The sequence below is a fragment of the Symphalangus syndactylus genome, chromosome 16, assembly GCF_028878055.3.
Source record: "Symphalangus syndactylus isolate Jambi chromosome 16, NHGRI_mSymSyn1-v2.1_pri, whole genome shotgun sequence".
In the NCBI taxonomy this organism is placed as follows: Eukaryota; Metazoa; Chordata; class Mammalia; order Primates; family Hylobatidae; genus Symphalangus; species Symphalangus syndactylus.
In genome coordinates this window covers 15,122,114-15,141,413 of record NC_072438.2, presented here as the reverse complement: position 1 = coordinate 15,141,413, position 19,300 = coordinate 15,122,114, and the positions used below count along the sequence as shown (strand labels likewise).

Here is a 19,300-nt window from a genome sequence, read left to right as displayed (position 1 = left end):
TCTCTGGGTGTTCGTTTTCGATAAAATGTTTTGCATATGCTTTGATTGCAGTTAGTAATGGGGTCTGTAAAGAGGAATGGTATTGTGAATCAGTCATAGGCAATTCAGCCCTCCTCCAGATGCATATTTTTTAGGTGATTATTATCCTAAGCTGTCTGTTTCATTCCTGTTATCAGTGGACCTGGCCTATACCTGGTATTTGTTAAATATGTGCAAACCACTCTTCATTTCCCCTTTTAAAAAAAAACTACTTATATTTGTTTTATTTTTATTGAGCCACTTAAAACTGAATCAAAGCTAGTACTTTATCTCCCACTTTGAGGGTGGTTAGAAGATTAGAAACTTAATGAGGCCCTGTTTGAGGAGTAAATAAAGTTAAAATGCAATAGCTCTTTCATAATACCATTCTTTTGGGGTGTTAGTTTTGAAGATAACAGCACTGCACCTTACCTTTGGGGAGCTGACCAGTCCTATTGTTATTTAAAGAGCCTTAGAGAGGCTGGGCTAGGTGGCTCATGCTTGTAATCCCAGCACTTTGGGAGGCCGAGGCGGGCGGATCACAAGGTCAGGAGATCAAGACCACGGTGAAACCCCGTCTCTACTAAAAACACAAAAAATTAGCCAGGCGTGGTGGTGGGCGCCTGCAGGCCCAGCTACTCGGAGAGGCTGAGGCAGGAGAATGGCGTGAACCCGGGAGGCGGAGCTTGCAGTGAGCCGAGATTGCGCCACTGCAGTCCAGCCTGGGCGACAGAGTGAGACTCCTTCTCAAAAAAAAAAAAAAAAAAAAAAAAGAGCCTTAGAGGACTTACACCCTAAGTAGAGTCTTAACATTCACTTGCTTATATTCTCACATTGAGCTAAGTCTACCAGTAAAATTCTTTTTGCCAGTAAAAGTACAGAGTACATCTTAGTATTTTGTATATGCATTATTTATATGCTGTACAGGGTTATATGTACAAAAAACCATGTAAAGTATGTCACGGCAGTGTTTACCTTCAAGGCTAATTTTGACCATATACAATTGGCCCTTCATACCCATGAGTTCTACATCTGTGGAGGTAACCAACAGTGGGTCAAAAATATTTGGAAAAAAATGGGTGATTGTGTCTGTGCTGAACATGTATAGACTTTTTTCCTGGCATTCCCTAAAAAAATACAGTATAACAACTACACCCATAGCATTTACATTGTATTAGGTATTACATATCATTTAGAAATAATTTAAAACATACAGGAGGATGTGTGTAGGTTATATGCAAATATTATGCCATTTTATGTAAGGAACTTGAACATCCACAGATTTCGGTATCCTCAGGGAGTCCTGGAACCGACCCAAATAGACTGTATACTGTGTCTTGACACATGGACTGTTGAACCCAACCTTTTCTGGGTAATACTAAGAGCGTCAGTACAATGATAACATTTATTGAGCGCTTAAAATGTGTGAGGTGCCTGTCTGAATGCATTATGTACATTGCAAGAAGTGATGCTGTGCTCTCTCTACAGACCAGAACCCCCTGAGAAGAAGCCAGTGATTACTAAAGCTGAGAGTGCTCACAGTTGTTGTGTGATCACAGCCAGTCCTGCCTGAGGAAGCCTAAGTCCTATGTCTTTGGGTATATAGATGGCAGTGGAGCTGGAGCATTTGAGGAAACACGGGCCATACTAGGGACTTGGGCTTTTCCCCTGAGCAGCTGTGAAGTGTTAGGGTTTGGAGAGGAGTAGTGCAACCTGACTTACTTGCCAATCAGATGCTCATCAGACCATACTGGTTGCTGCACTGAGACTAACTAAACAGGGTGAGTGAGCTGTGCTGGAGGGACAGAGGGCAGATTGTGAGCACCCAGTGAAGATGCAGTTGCAGGGGTCCAGAAGGCAGATGGCTGGGGGATTCTGCATCTGTTTTCGAAGATGGAACTGTCAGGATTAGATGTGGGGTAGAGATAAGGGGAGGAGACAAGGAAGACAGCCAAGGGTTTTGATCTGAGCAACTACAAGAATGTAATTCCTGGCCCGGCACAGTGGCTCATGCCTGTAATCCCAGCACTTTGGGAGGCAGGCAGGTCACTTGAGTTTGAGATCAGCCTGGCCAATATGGCAAAACCTGTCTCTACTAAAAATACAAAAATTAACTGGACGAGGTGGCTGCCATAATCCCAGCTACCTGGGAGGCTGAGACAGGAGAATCACTTGAACCCAAGAGGCGGAGGTTGCCATGAGCTGAGATCGTGTCACTGCACTGCAGCCTGGGCGACAGAGCAAGACTCCATCTCAAACAAACAAACAAAAAATTAGCCGGGTGTGGTGGTGCATGCCTGTAGTCCCAGCTACTCAGGAGGCTGAGGTGGGAGAATTGCTTGAACTAGGCGGTGGAGCCAAGATCATGCCACTGCACTCCAGCCCAGGTGACAGAGCAAGACTCGGTCTCCAAAAAAATAATTTCTATTTACTAAGGAAAAGGAACCCAGGGAAGGAACATCTTTGTGGTATGAATAAGGATTAACATATGAGATGCCTCCTAGGAGACAGCTAAGTGGAGATTTTTGAACAGGCAGCTGAATAAACTGAATATGCATGTCTAGGGTTGGTGGGGTAGAGTGGTTTATGAGGACCAGGCATGAAATAGACAATTTTCTTTTTTTTTTTTTTATCCAGCCCAGATCTGCTGATCTCTTTTTAGAAAAGGTAGAAAATTGGGAGTTTTTAACAGGAAGTTTTCTGATCTTTCAAATGTTGAAAAGTGAGAATATGAGAGCAGACACAGAAGTGGAAGGGGCTGCTATAAAAATTTGAGAGTGAGGCACTATAAAATAGACACGCGTGGGGTTAGGGGCTGAGGTATGAAAACAAACTGAGAGTTTGAGGAGCAGAAAGAGCCAAATGATGGCCCAGTGAATCCCTGTGTGTCCACTGAAGTTGAAGAAGCCAGGTGTTGGGGGCACAGCTGGAGACCCATGTACGCTTTCCTCATGACTTCCCTCATCATCCCTCTCAGGTCACCACCATACCCTGCTTGGTGTTTGTCTTTCCCATGCTTATTTTCGTATGTTTACTAAATACTGTTTGAAGGTGTACACAAATACACACAGCATGATTTTGTATGTTCTTAAACTTTCTATAAATTATACCATACTCTATATATAATTTTTGTAACTTCTTTTAGTTAAAAATTTTAAAATTTTATCTATATTGATAACATGATCTTATAATGTCTTCATTCTTCATTCCTACATAGTTGTCCATTGTGAACTATATAACACTGTTTATTCTCCTGGTAATGGGCCTTTCAGTTGCTTCTCATTTTGGGCTGTTATAAAGAATGTAGAAAGGAACATTCTTTTTTTTTTTTTTTTTTTTTTTTAGATGGAGTCTCGCTCTGTGCCAGGCTGGAGTGCAGTAGTGCAATCTCAGCTCACTGCAGCCTCTGCCTCCCGGGTTCAAGCGATTCTCTGCCTCAGCCTCCCAAGTAGCTGGGACTACAGGCGCACGCCACCACGCCCAGCTAATTTTTGTATTCTTAGTAGAGACAGGGTTTCACCATGTTGGCCAGGATGGTCTCGATCTCTTGACCTCGTGATCCGCCCACCTTGGCCTTCCAAAGTGCTGAGATTACAGGCGTAAGCCACCGTGCTCGGCCGAAAGGAACATTCTTATACCCTTATCCTTGTGTGTATGTACAGTACTTTTTCTTGCATGTATACTTAGGCATCAGGTTCCTTGACTGAAGTCAGTGTTTTTTTTTTTAACTGTCACAGCCTTATAGACTGGAGTATTTGATGAAATCTATGGACCTAACCAGAATGTTATACTTAAACTTTTCTTATATGAATTACTTTGTTACATGCCCATTAGTGGCCTCCTTAAGAGTTCATGCCTCCTAGATTAAAAATAACTGGTCTAAGTTCTGACTATTCTTCTTAATTGAACCATGAAGTGAAACAAATAGTATCCAGACATTCAACTCATAGCTTTCTGAGTGTCTGTAGCCAAATATCCTTCAGGAAGTTTAGTTGTTAGATATCTAAAGGGAAAAGAAACTGCCATCTCCGTATGAAAGTAAGAAACAGGACTTTTTTGCATATAATAAAAAATAGGGTTTGCCTGGGTGCGATGGCTCATGCCTGTAATCCCAGCACTTTGGGAAGCTGAGGTGGGTGGGTCGCTTGAGCCTGGCAGTTTGAAACCAGTTTGAGATGGGGTTTTGCAGAAACCACGTCTCAGCCAAAAAAAAAAAAAAAAAGCCAGGTGTGGTGGCACACGCCTGAGTCCCAGCTGCTTGGGAGGCTGAGAAAGGTGGGAGCAACACGTGAGTCCTGGAGGTCAAGGATATGGTGAGCTGTGATCGTACCACTGCCCTCCAGCCTGGGTGACAGAGCAAGATCCTATCTCAAAAAAAAAAAAAAATGCGGGGAGGGGTTTGCCTAAATCAGTAAGGTGCTATAATGAACTGAGAAAATTGAAGGACTTAATTCAAGTTGAAGTATTTTCCTCTTTTTGTAAAATGATGAAATGGAGGCTCAGAAGTTAAATAACTTGTCCAGCTTCACACAGCACAGCAGGTCTCATGAGTCCAGATCTTGTTCCCTTTATGTTACATCACCCTGCTAAAGAGCAGGGTTACCTTTTCCTAAGCCTCAATTGATCACGTTATTTAATTATTATAACAGTTTCATATCCTCTATTTTTTGTTGAAAATTTTAACCTTCTTTTTTCTCAGCATTCTAAAGAGTACATAATCTGTGCCCTAGATCATGTTTGAAGATATTTATCCGTTGGATACTTCTCTCCTACTCTGTATCATTTTCTAGAGAGCAAATGTGCGTGAGAGCTGGAGGCAGGCCAGTTTTTGTAGACCATTCCGTGTTCAAGGATAAGAATCACAGCTCTCATACAGGGGCCTTGGCAGAAACAGCTTTTTATTTAGAGGAGTTTTTTTTTCACTTTGTGTTGCTTCTCTGGTTATTGAAGGCATGAGTTTGTGAACCCTGGCACATATTCTCAGTCTTCTCACTTGGTGGTCTTTTGCTTATTTGCTTAACATTAATTTAGTTCTGAATTTTAAAAGGGTTTTTAAAACTTCTAGTCATTAAAGTATGGAATTGATCCTTTGCTTTCCAGTAAAATGATTACTATGATCACCAGTAGTCCTTCTATCAGTATCTGGTTGGGTTTCCTGCCACTAATCTTCCAACTCTGCTTTAAAACTAAAGACTAAGATCTGAAAAACTGTAAAAGAGCTCCATGTGCAGGGTTGGGCTGAAAATAGGAGTGTTTGAAAGCGTGTGCTTCAGTTATTGCTGCATGACTAAGTACCCCAAAACTTAGTGGCTTGAAACAACTATTTACCCACAGTTCTGTGAGTTAGCTAGGGCTCAGCTGGGAGGTTCTTCTGCTGTTCTTGCCTGGGGTCTGTGATGGCAGGTGGAGCTGAAACATCCAGGATTGCTTTCCTCATGTGACTGGTGCTTCAGCAAGCATGGCTGGGAGCTGTGACCTTTCCCCACGTGGCAGATGGAGAACACTCAGAAGGTAGCATTCCAGGAGGGCATCTGTCACACTCGGCAACATCTTATTATGAAACCCAGTCACTGTGGGAGGGGCCCAACCTAGGGGCAAGTGCTGGGAGGCACAATTCATTGAGAGCACCAGAGTAACAGCCTTTCCTCTAACAGTTACTTTCTAGAGAGATTGAGTAGACAGATTCTGGACTTTGGGATACTAGGCACCCCTGAGGCAAAGCATGAGACACCATAATGAAAATTGGGGACACTCCCCCTTCACTTTCTGGTGCCTGACAAATAGGTTTATCTTCCAAAGACAGAAGTGTGGAAGATTTCTTAATGAAGAAGAGGTTGCTGTAAAGAAGAAACATTTGAGGGACGAGATGATTCTTTAAAAATTATAAACACGATAATAGAAATGAAAAACTCAATAGATGGTTTGGAAGACAGCTCTGGAAATCTTCCAGAAAGTAGAACAAAAAGATGAAGAAATGGTAAACAGGAGACAAAAGAAATTAGGGGACCAGTACAGGAAATTCAGTAACCAGCTATTAGGAAATGTGTCCATAATACTAGCACCCTTTTCCAGATGTAGAAACTAAGGCTTTGATAGGTAAATGATTTATGTAGGGTCATGTTGTTAACCCTGGGGTGAAATTTAGAACCAGATCTCTTTGACTCCATTGAGCCATGTGCAAATGGAACAGGCAGTTAACACTGAGTATCATGTAGGTTAGTGATCACACTATGGCAGCACCTGTCCGGCATTTAGGGAATATCCAGTCTAAATGAACCCTCCATAAAAGAGAAACCTGTAAGATGATTAATACGGCACAGAAACCTTTGAGTATGGAGAGGAGAGATGAGGCAGAATAAGTCAAATTGCCTTTCTTTTACTTTACACTTAATAACTAAGGTCCAAGTTGAGAAGGATGGGAAGTATGGAGAAGATGGAGAAATACTGGAAATGTTGTAGGGATGGGAAGTGATAGGAATTTGTCAGGGAACAAATAAGACCCTCATGAAGTAATAGGACACCAGTTGCTGTGTTTGACTGAGGCGCAGTCTCCATCATCATTTAACTATTCAACCCCACACCACAGCCAGGAGCAGAGAGCGTAGCAGTAGCAAGAACCTAGTATTGGTCAGAGAGAGAAGGAGCAGGCCATGAAGTCCAGGGAGAATCCAGAGGGGTTTTGGTGGTATGCATTAGGTTAATTATCTTTTTACTCCTCCAACCTCAAAATCAAATCATAGCAAAAATTAAAGGCATTTTTGAAGTGATGAATCAAAAAACAAGATTGTAGAAAATTAAAGATGTACAAAATCTAGAAATGATACCAACATTTAAGTGACTAAGGTGACAGGGACTCTGGATGCCTCACATGTGTCATGTTAGTTTTTTTAGTGAATCTTGGGAGGGAAGTGGTGGCATTCTTGGGTATAGAAAGAGGAAGTGGCACACATGCCCTTTGCTGCCCAGTGAATGTAGCAGGGCAAGAATTCAGACCCAGGCCAGCATGACTCCAAGCCCCAATCCCAAATACATTCAACTGAGTCCTCTTCTCAGAGAAATCAGAGTGATTATCATGTAAATCTCAGGAGGACAGGGGTCCTCATAACCATTTGTTCACTGGGTGCGCGAATGAGCCAGTGAATGGTAAACTAGTGGCTGGCTGGCCATGCATTCTGAGGGTTGCTCACTGAGCGTGTCCTGAAACTTGCCAGCGTCTGTATGTGGCTCGCCACTTTGCAGGTTTGGAGTACTACAATTTGAATTTTAGAGTGCTCTTAACGGTTTGCAGAGTGTTTTACATGTATTGGATACTGGAAGATGGGTGGATATTATCCATTTTACAGTTAGGAAAAGCAATTCATGAGTTCAGTGGTGGAATGGTGGCATTTTTTTCACCTATAGCTTGTGCTCCCTTAGAGTTGTTATTAAGATATAACTTAATCTTTCTTTGTTTTTTAAGATACTATAGGCTCTCAAAATATTATTGAATGGCCTTATGGATATGCTATGCTACTGAAATTTGATTATTTTTTCTAATGGTTTATATAATTGGGAAAGTGAATAAAAATTTCTCATTAAAGCTGTAAATTAACACTTTGGAACACCTGCCAGGAGACAACAAAGGGTGATGACAGCTTCTGCTGTGCCTCTATACTTCCCAGCTTGCTGTGATGGTGACCCAGGGTTCTCATGATTTTTTATTTTTTATTTTTTATTTTTTTGAGACCGAGTCTCACTCTGTTGCCCAGGCTGGAGTGCAGTGATGCGATCTCGGCTCACTGCAACCTCCACTTCCTGGGTTCAAGCAGTTCTCCTGCCTCAGCCTCCCAAGTAGCTGGGATTATAGGTGCCTGCCACCATGCCCAGCTAATTTTTTTGTATTTTTAGTAGAAACGGGGTTTCACCATGTTCGCCAGGCTAGTCTTGAACTCCTGACCTCAAGTGATCCACCCACCTTGGCCTCCCAAAGTGCTGGGATTACAGGTGTGAGCCGCTGCGCCCAGCCGATTTTTTAAAAAATATATAAGATGCTACAGGTAGTCAAGAAAAGAACAGAAAAACCTGGTTGGTAGAGCTTGCTTTTACACAGAGTAAGGAGTAAGCTCATATTTTGCTGTTTAAACATGAGAGCAAAAAAATATAAATGTTTATATATGACAGCAAATATATATATATCACTCATATATAGTATACATATTTACTTGTATATTAATAAATATATGTGTGTATATGTAATTAATTTCTAAGACAAAGCATGAAAAAATATGTAGTCACTAGGCTGTAATGACCATTCTGATTAAATGGGACCCCATTTTAGAGTATTGGAAGACGTTTAATAAGTGATCCCTAGAGGTTCAGTGTTCTGCATTGGGAGACTAGCCCTAGGTTTAAAAACCTAGTGACATAGGCTTGCTGTACAGAACAGTATGCAGTGTGTCAGCTGACACTGGTGTTGGTTTCACGATCCGAAGGAAATGGAATATAATTGCCGTCCTTGTCACACCTTGAGCATTATGGTAAGCAGGTGCTTTCTGGTGCAACTGTTTGTGGTTGAACAGTGTTTATGACTAATATCTGCCATGGTTTTTAAGAGTGTTTTTAAAGGAAAGGGCAACTCTTGTCTGGCCTATTTTTCTATCTTCCTATTAAAAGCTGTGGTATGACGTGGACAGAATGTAACTCTGGATGTTTACAATTAACTGTTTTCATTGTAATCTGTTTCTTGCTACTCAAACTGTGCATCTGTGGGATTTCTTATTTAGGATATCTATAATATTTGTGCTGAGTCATTTTCAGTTAAGTGAATGGGGTAAAGTTCTATTTTTAGCCCGTCAAGGCCTAGTGAGGGCACTGGCTTAGCAGAACTCTCCGTCACGCGCATCTGTTTGGGTTATGCCCACCAATAAAGACTTGATTCCAGTTTAAATAGGACTTTGGTCACTGAATAAATCTAAAGTTTCTGAGAAATATGCTGACTTTTTTTGTCCACTGTGAAAAAATTTTTTTTCTTCCTGTGAGAAATTGAGACTCTTAAAAGTTAAAAGTCTACATAATGAAAGATTATTTGCTTGTGCCTGTTTTCAACATTCATTTTTCTTTAAAGGTTGACTCTTATTTTTACCCTCCCAAATCCAGACTCTTCTATGTACTCTCCTTAAATTTTAAACTCCCAAGCTTTGTATAGAAGTCGGTAATCTGGTCCAGATGCTGAAAAGAAGACAAAGCTTTCACACTCACAATATTGGCTTCGTTTTCTGGACTTTTGTTGTTGTTGTAATCATGAGTGTTCATGTTTCTTTAAAACAGAAAAAAAAAATCACCTTGTTTTTTTCAGGGTGTGAGCTCCTAGAGAACTAAGATGAGGTTTTGTGATTTCCCTTTAAGTCTGGTATAAGATCTCGCTCACATAAATATTTAATACTCTTTTTGATGGTGACTGACTTTTGGTCATATGATGGACATTTAGGCCCTTAAATCTGCCCCATGAGCAAGATGACACACCTTTGGAAAAACAGAAGCTATTCTGGGAGGTACATGAATATGTTCACATTTCATCACTAAGTTTCATTTAATATGCTTTATTAGTAATAAGCATGTATACCAATTTGTATCTACAAACCTGTAATTTTTTGAACTGTAGTATTCACGTAAATATTGGCACTATATTTATTTTGGAACATGGATGATTTGTAAAACCTATGTATTAAAACAAAAGTCTACAAATACCTGATTTGTACACACCTGGCTGTAACCTAACGTGTCTTCTTGTTGTCATGCAGAGCTCTGGTATCGAGACTTTAGTGGAGGAGCTCTGCTCCAGACTGAAAGACCTTCAGAGTAAGCAAGGTGAGGTCAAAAGCACTGTGCACACACATGCCAGGATTACATCCCTGAGGAATCTGGATTGGGGAAAATCTTAGAATTGATCAGAAAAGAAAACAACCAGAACAAAGTCTTTGTGTCCAGTCTGTGTCACTAGGCCAGCCTCATGCTCCATCTGCAGCTCTGTTAGTGGCTTCCGTGTCAGTCCCAGCAGTCACTCATAGAGATTCCCGCAACCAAGGGAGGGACTTAGTCCACAGGTGCCCTCAGAGATAGGAAACACTTCATGGTTTTCTGTTTTTTGGGGATTTTTTGTTGTTGTTGGCTTCAAGTTGAAGCTCAGAGATCAGGAGCAATATTGTCTCTTTCCTTTCCCCATCCTTGCTCCTCTGCTAATATCCACCTGTTGATGTTAAGACTGCTAAATTAAGACATTAAATTAAGATGTTAAGACATGAATTACTTCAGGTTTGGAAGGGACTTCTGTTTTGACTCAGCTTTTTTGGAAACACAGACTTGTCAAGCTTATTTAGTTATTTCGATATATGAATCCTCCTCATGCTTTTTCTAACTTTTCTGCAATCCCTAAGAATGAGACCTTCATATTAAGCGTAAGGGTCCTTGTTTCCTTGCCCTCTTCATGGTCATTTTGCTGCCCACCAAGCCTTGAGCCTGCCTCTTAAGGGCACAGTTTATTTGTAACCTAAGGCAGTATCCTAGGCTAAACTAAAGGTATAGCCCTTTTTCCTGTTTCAGTTGAAATAGCCCTTGCTCACCTACATGTTAAGTAATGGAGCAAACTGTAATAAAGAATATTCTTTACAGATTCGTTTTAGTCAAGATGAGTCAATGTAAAGTCTATGCCTATAGAATTTTGTGAGAAAATATTTTTGGAATCTAAACAGATGTTCTGTCCTTCTGGTCTAATTAATAAGTACATAGGGGACTTCAGTCTCTTAATTAAGTGCCTCTAGAGCACTGTATCAGTGACAGGATGAACAACTCTCACCTCTTGGCCTAATGCTAATGTGGTTTAATCGGAGAATTCCCCCTGGCACACTGAAAAAATAGATTTTTATTAAAAAGATCTGTATCGAGTTTGCCTTTTAAGCACCGCCTCTATTTCTTGTTAAAATTAATTGAGAAACTTTGAAATACATGGGCATTTATTAACTAGATATAAGACAAATCTTTCTGAATTTTTGTTTCATAACAGAAGAGAAGATTCACAAAAAGTTAGAGGGGTCTCCCTCTCCAGAGGCAGAATTATCCCCTCCAGCAAAGGATCAAGTGGAAATGTATGTAAGATTGTATTCAGTAATAAAGTGTGCATTTGTTAAAATCAAGTGAATAACTGCTACATGGTTTCCATTTTCTGTTTGTCATCTTGTTTAGTTTCATTATATATAATTTAAGAAACATTTATTGAGTGCTTATGTGCTTGACACGGAGAATTCAAAGGTGAAATAAGATGGTTCTGTCCTTGGTGTGCATATTCAATACATATTTGTGTAACAAATGAGTGAAACAAAGAAGGTTATTATTTGCTAAGTCTATGTATGTACTATTACCTTTAATATTTACAACAGCCCTTTGAGACAGCTGTAAGAAATTAGGATTATCAGCCGGGTACAGTGGCTCGTGCCAGTAATCCCAACACTTTGGGAAGCCAAGGCAGGTGGATCACCTGAGGTCAGGAGTTCGAGACCAGCCTGGTCAACATGGTGAAACCCTGTCTCAAAAATTAGTCGAGCATGGTGGTACATGCCTGTAATCCCAGCTACTCAGGAGACTGAGACAGGAGAATTGCTGGAACCCGGGAGGCAGAGGTTGCAGTGAGCTGAGATTGTGCCATTGCACTCCAGCCTGGGCGACAGAGTGAGACTCTGTCTTATATAAAAAAACAAAACAAAACAGGAAAGAAATGATTATCCATGTTCACAAGCAAGAACACTGAGTTCCCACTGTTTACTGCAAAGGGAACATAGGCAAATCCTTGACCTGCCAAACCTGCTTCCTAAAGATACTTTTATTTTTTTCTTTGTAAATAATTAGTCTTAAAATAATCTGCATTATAAACAGACTTCCCTATTATACATTTTATTTTAATCTTTCGAACCTCTGAAACCTACGAAAAAAATAGTATTTCCTTGGTTTGTATAGACCTATATTGTCCAGCACAGTAGCTGCAAGCCATGTGTGACTACTGAGCACTTGAAATGGGGCTAGTTCAAACCGTGATGTGCTGTCAGTGGACAATTCTCATTGGATTTCAAAGACTATCTATAAAAATAATGTAAAGTGTTAAACATTTTAAAATATTGATTACATGTTGAAATGATAATATCAGGATTTTAGTTAAATATATTACTGGAGTACATTTCACCTATTTCTTATGTTTTAATGTGCCTGCTAGAACACTTAAAATTACATAGGAAGCTCAAAATATATTTCTGTTGGTCAACTCTGACACAGACTGAGAAAGAGAATCAAGTTTAGGCCCTTTGAAAATATGGCCTTTTACCACTTCATGTGTGACCTTGGGCATTGCCTCTGAAACAACAGTCCCTTCAGTAGCCAATGTGACTTTAAATTCTTCCTTTTGCAATCTGTTCTGCTCTGAAATCTTCAGTGGCTCCCAGTTTCCTAGCAAATCAAAAACACTCTCATTTTCAAGCCCCCTGAAACCAGCCTCCCTGGCTTGTTCTGCCCTGCATTTCTAGTGATCACTGCTGTAATTACTTTTCCATTCTGTGAGCATAACATGTATGTCTTCATGTCCTGACACAGGTTCTCAGGCCTCACAGGTAGTACTCACTAAACTTGTGGAATAAATCTGGAATTTCAAGGCTCAGTTGTGGCCCACTTTAATTGTTCTAGGCCTCACCGACATCCTCTTTCTGAATACTTGAATGTGATCATTCCTACCATTTCTGAGGGCCTGCTTCAATGCCAGGCAGTATGCTAGCGGTTACTTAAGAAGCTGCTGTTCCGACTCATTTTGCATATTAATTCCTTTACTCCTCACAACTCTGAGAGGTAAATATTACTAGCTCTATTTTGTAGGTGAGGAAACTGAGCTATGGAGAGGTTAAGTAACATGCCTAAGGTCACACAGCTAGTAAGGCAGGCAGAGCCAGGATTTGACCTCAGAGAATGTGGCTTTAGAGCTCATACTCTTGACTGATTGCTACCGAACTTTTTAACTGCATATATCTTCAATGCTCACAATAACTTCGTGAGGTAAGTTGTACGATCACCATTTTGCAGTTGAGGAAATAGTCTGAAGCAGTAAATAATGAGCTTAAAGTTGCAAGCAATAGTGACTTAGCTGAGATTCAAATTCAGATATTGCTTACTGAAGAGACTGCATTCTTTCTTCTACTATTTGTCCTTTTTGACTTCTTAATTAAAATGCAAACTTTGAAGATAAAAACTGTCATGTTACATATTTTCTCAGTATTCTTACAGTGCATATCACAGTGCTGAGCAAAATGGTGCTTGATGCATGGGACTAATCTTAAGCATATTTTACTGTATTATAAATTGTTGTAAAGTTAATGATTCTTGGATGATGTGAATGTTGACACTACTAAAATGAAATATTCCATTCTTCTGGTTGGTAATGTTGTTTTACTCTATCTAAAAAATCTGCATACTCATTTTTTGAACTCTTTACTCTGTTTTTCAGGTACTATGAAGCATTTCCACCACTTTCTGAGAAACCAGTTTGCCTGCAAGAAATCATGACTGTGTGGAACAAGTCTAAAGTCTGTTCTTACTCTAGCTCTTCTTCATCATCCACAGCCCCACCAGCTAGCACAGATACTTCCTCTCCTAAGGACTGCAACAGTGAAAGTGAAGTCACCAAGGAAAGAAGCAGTGAAGTACCCACCACTGTGCATGAGAAAACCCAGAGCAAAAGCAAAAACGAGAAGGAAAACAAATTTAGTAATGGCACAATTGAAGAAAAGCCTGCTTTGTACAAAAAGCAAATCCGACATAAACCTGAAGGAAAGATTCGCCCTCGCTCATGGTCTTCTGGCTCCAGTGAAGCAGGCTCAAGTTCCAGTGGGAATCAGGGAGAATTAAAAGCATCCATGAAGTATGTTAAAGTAAGACACAAGGCACGAGAGATTCGAAACAAAAAAGGGCGGAATGGGCAAAGCAGGCTTTCTTTGAAGCATGGTGAGAAGGCTGAAAGAAACATTCATACTGGAAGTAGTAGCAGTAGCAGCAGTGGTTCTGTCAAACAGCTGTGCAAGCGGGGTAAGAGACCTTTAAAAGAAATCGGGAGAAAAGATCCTGGGAGCACTGAAGGAAGAGACCGGTACATGGAGAACAGAAATGACACAGAGTATAAAGAGGAGCCCTTGTGGTACACCGAGCCAATTGCTGAATATTTTGTTCCTCTGAGCAGAAAAAGTAAACTAGAGACCACATACCGAAACAGACAAGATACAAGTGATCTGACATCAGAGGCAGTGGAAGAATTGTCTGAATCAGTGCATGGTCTTTGTATCAGCAACAATAATCTTCATAAAACATACCTCGCAGCAGGTACTTTCATTGATGGTCATTTTGTAGAAATGCCTGCAGTTATAAATGAGGATATTGACCTCACTGGGACCTCATTATGTTCTCTACCAGAGGACAATAAATACCTAGATGATATTCATCTGTCAGAATTAACGCACTTCTATGAAGTGGATATTGATCAATCCATGTTGGATCCTGGTGCCTCAGAAACAATGCAAGGAGAAAGTCGGATTTTGAATATGATTCGACAAAAAAGCAAAGAGAACACAGATTTTGAGGCAGAATGTTGCATAGTGTTAGATGGTATGGAGTTGCAAGGGGAACGTGCAATATGGACAGATTCTACCAGCTCCGTAGGTGCTGAGGGCTTATTCCTGCAGGACCTTGGCAATCTGGCTCAGTTTTGGGAGTGCTGTTCATCCAGCTCCGGTGATGCTGATGGGGAGAGTTTTGGAGGAGACTCTCCAGTTAGACTGTCTCCCATCTTAGACAGCACAGTGCTCAATTCACACCTGCTTGCTGGCAATCAAGAGCTCTTTTCAGATATTAATGAAGGATCTGGTATAAACTCTTGTTTTTCAGTGTTTGAAGTGCAATGCAGTAATTCTGTTTTACCATTTTCTTTTGAAACACTCAACTTGGGAAATGAAAATACAGATTCTAGTGCTAATATGCTTGGGAAAACACAGTCTAGATTGCTAATATGGACCAAAAATAGTGCCTTTGAAGAAAATGAACACTGTTCTAATCTTTCAACAAGAACTTGTAGTCCGTGGTCCCATTCAGAAGAAACACGTTCAGACAATGAAACATTAAATATTCAGTTTGAAGAATCCACACAGTTTAATGCCGAAGATATTAATTATGTAGTTCCTAGAGTCTCGTCAAATTATGTAGATGAAGAACTTCTAGATTTTTTGCAAGATGAAACTTGCCAGCAAAACAGTAGAACTTTAGGTGAGATTCCTACATTAGTTTTCAAAAAAACATCTAAACTAGAATCCGTCTGTGGTATTCAGCTAGAACAAAAAACAGAAAACAAAAATTTTGAAACTACACAAGTATGTAATGAAAGTCCACATGGAGATGGCTACAGCTCAGGGGTTATTAAAGACATTTGGACAAAGATGGCAGACACAAATTCTGTGGCTACAGTAGAAATAGAAAGAACTGATGCTGAGTTGTTTTCGGCAGATGTAAATAACTACTGCTGCTGTCTAGATGCTGAAGCTGAACTGGAGACCCTTCAGGAGCCTGATAAGGCTGTGCGGAGGTCAGAGTACCATCTGTGGGAGGGACAGAAAGAGAGCCTGGAGAAAAGAGCATTTGCTTCTAGTGAGCTATCAAACGTGGATGGTGGTGATTATACAACACCCTCTAAACCCTGGGATGTAGCCCAAGATAAAGAAAACACATTCATTCTTGGAGGAGTTTATGGAGAACTCAAAACCTTCAATAGTGATGGGGAATGGGCAGTCGTACCACCTAGTCACACAAAAGGAAGTCTGTTACAGTGTGCAGCTTCTGATGTTGTGACGATAGCTGGTACAGATGTCTTTATGACCCCAGGAAACAGTTTTGCTCCTGGGCACAGGCAGTTATGGAAACCCTTCGTGTCATTTGAACAGAATGATCAGCCGAAGAGTGGGGAAAATGGGTTAAATAAGGGATTTTCTTTTATCTTCCATGAAGACTTACTAGGAGCTTGTGGCAACTTTCAAGTCGAAGATCCTGGACTTGAATACTCATTTTCTTCCTTTGACTTAAGCAATCCATTTTCACAAGTTCTTCATGTAGAATGCTCATTTGAACCTGAAGGGATTGCATCTTTCAGCCCCAGTTTTAAACCGAAATCAATCCTCTGTTCTGATTCAGACAGTGAAGTGTTTCACCCCAGGATATGTGGTGTTGACAGAACACAATACAGGGCTATTCGGATCTCTCCTAGGACTCACTTTCGCCCAATTTCTGCATCCGAACTGTCCCCAGGAGGAGGAAGCGAGTCAGAATTTGAATCTGAGAAAGATGAAACAAATATTCCCATTCCTTCTCAAGTTGATATATTTGAAGATCCGCAGGCAGATCTCAAACCCCTGGAAGAAGATGCAGAGAAAGAAGGCCATTACTATGGAAAATCAGAGCTTGAGTCTGGAAAATTCCTTCCCAGGTTAAAAAAATCTGGGATGGAAAAGAGTGCTCAGACATCACTGGATTCCCAGGAGGAATCAACTGGGATTCTGTCAGTAGGAAAGCAAAATCAGTGTTTGGAATGTAGCATGAATGAATCCCTGGAAATAGATTTAGAAAGCTCAGAAGCAAATTGTAAAATAATGGCACAATGCGAGGAAGAAATTAATAATTTTTGTGGTTGCAAAGCAGGTTGTCAGTTTCCTGCTTATGAAGATAATCCAGTTTCTTCGGGACAGCTGGAAGAGGTATGTGTCTGCGTGTTGGTGTTTGACAAAAGGATTTGATCAGAGTCTAACCCAAGAACAGATACGTCAGTCAATGAAAGGGTTAAATTATTGGGAAATTAGCTTAAATGTCTTAAAACTTAAATTGTTCTAATTTTACATATAAGGACTTTTTTTTTTTTTTTTTTTTTTTTTTTTTTTTTTTTTTTGAGACGGAGTCTCGCTCTGTCGCCCGGGGTGGAGTGCAGTGGCGCAATCTCGGCTCACTGCAAGCTCCGCCTGCCGGGTTCACGCCATTCTCCTGCCTCAGCCTCTCCGAGTAGCTGGGACTACAGGCGCCCGCCACCATGCCCGGCTAATTTTTTGTATTTTTTTAGTAGAGACGGGGTTTCACCGTGGTCTCGATCTCCTGACCTTGTGATCCACCCGCCTCGGCCTCCCAAAGTGCTGGGATTACAAGCGTGAGCCACCGCGCCCGGCCACATATAAGGACTTAAAATGGATTTGATATTTATAAATTTGAACTAGACAGTAGAGTTTTTCTTGAGAGAAAAAGCTTTTAAAAATCACAGGATGTAAGATTCCTATGTGTTGTCTTAAGATGCATGTTATTGGCCGGGTGCAGTGGCTCACACCTGTAATCCCAGCACTTTGGGAGGCCGAAGAGGGTGGATCATTTGAGGTCAGGAGTTCAAGACCAGCTTGGCCAACATGGTGAGACCCTGTCTCTACTAAAAATACAAAAATTACCCAGACGTGGTGGCAGGCACCTGTAATCCCAGCTAGTTGGGAGGCTGAGGCAGGAGAATCACTTGAACCTGAGAGGTGAAGGTTGCAGTGAGCCGAGATCGTGTTCTGCACTCCAGCCTGGGTGACAGGGTGAGACTCCATCTCAAAAAAAAAAGAAAACATGTATTATGTTTAAATCTAAAACCTAACATGAAAGTGTTCAAACATTCAAAGTTGATGAATCAGGAAGTGGCTGCTATTAAAGTGTAGCAAGCCTGTCCAACTGACTCTTAGAAGTTGATCACTTTATCAAAACTTGTGTTTTACGTATAAAACAAATTGTATCTCTATGGAGTTCTCAAAAATACATTGTGGTACATGCAGAAATTCACCCACAGCCCAAATGCAACAAAATTGCTTCTACAGAACCTATATAGATGTATCTTGCTTTATACAAAGTACATATTCCAGAAGCTGTGTGGATTATATGTTAAGGCTATGGAATGAGGATCATATTAAGTTGTGTTAATGACAGTCATTGTACCCCTCCACTGTATGCCCAAGAAATGGCTTGAGATTAAACTGATTGTACAAGAAATAACACTTAAGACAATAATCTGTTTCACAAAAAAGCATAGCAGTCTGCCCACTTTTCCACTGTTTTTGATATGTGAGTGCCTAGCCTTTCTCCAGAAACAGCTTATTTAATTTTGTTTTTGTTTTGTTTTGGGGACAGAGTCTCGCTCTGTCGCCCAGGCTTGAGTGCAGTGGTGCGATCTCAGCTCACTGCAACCTCCACCTCCCAGGTTCGAGTGATTCTCCTGCCTCAGCCTCCCAAGTAGCTGGGATTAAAGGCATGCGCCAGCACGCCCGGCTAATTATTTGTATTTTTAGTAGAGACGGGGTTTCACCAGGTTGGCCAGGCTGGTCTCAAACTCCTAACTTCAAGTGATCCACCTGCCTTGGCCTCCCAAAGTGTTGGGATTACAGGTGTGAGCCACCGCGTCCGGCCCAGCTTATTGAAAAAAAGAGATGGAGGTGTTTAGAAGCCATGCCACCTGTGGCCAGAGAGCAGATGACTGTTGCCCTTCCTCCCAACTGTCCTGCACACCCTACCCACCATTGCACATCCAAATGCTACCCATACCATGAGACTTATTTCATATACCACCTCCTTCACTGACACTTTCCCTAATTCCCTCTCTCCCCTGCTCCAACCCCACTCTGCATCAGAATTAATTTCACCCGTCTCTTAATTTTCATGCACTTTATGCCTCTTTTTGATTGCATTTTCCATTTCTCATGAGTTATTTATATCCTGGACTATAGGCTCCTTGTGGCTGTGGACCATGCCTTACTCATTTGTCACATCAGAGTGCCCAGGTGTGGGACTGCTTGCCTGTGATTCTAGGAAGCCCCCAGGTGACTTGAGAGTCACTGCTCTAATCAGCTGCCTAGAGACCCATAGAGGATGAATTTAATGCCATTGAAACACTGCTAAGAAAAAGCCCAATAATGTTGTTAGCCTCTGTCTGTTTATTGCCCCATTTTTCATCCTTAAATATTCCTTTATGTACTTTGTATTTCACCTGGTTCCAGATTGGGAAGAAAGAAAAAGAGGAAAGAAGCAAGATTCTACATCATACCACTACCATATTCCTTCGCTTTCTAGTATGTTGATGTATTTATGTGTTATCAGAATTCTGGGTTTCCTTGAAAGGTCTTAGCTGCCAAAAAAATTCCCAGAGGACGTTTTGGGATTGTCTGATAGTTTAGAT

General features: G+C 40.9%; 1 protein-coding gene across 6 annotated transcripts in view; it reads left to right on the top strand.

The window, feature by feature from the left end:
• KIAA0232 (KIAA0232 ortholog) overlaps positions 1-19,300 on the top strand; it is a 99,559-nt gene that overhangs the window by 63,832 nt on the left and 16,427 nt on the right. For 3 of the 6 annotated variants that reach the window (XM_055245462.2, XM_055245458.2, XM_055245459.1), the window contains exons 4-7: positions 9,798-9,864; positions 11,057-11,138; positions 13,532-16,814; positions 19,122-19,193. In XM_055245462.2, the coding sequence (XP_055101437.1) occupies positions 9,798-9,864; positions 11,057-11,138; positions 13,532-16,814; positions 19,122-19,193 (3,504 nt within the window). The remainder of the gene's footprint in view (positions 1-9,797; positions 9,865-11,056; positions 11,139-13,531; positions 16,815-19,121; positions 19,194-19,300) is intronic. The other 3 variants (XM_063619721.1, XM_055245460.2, XM_063619722.1) reach the window with 2 other exon arrangements.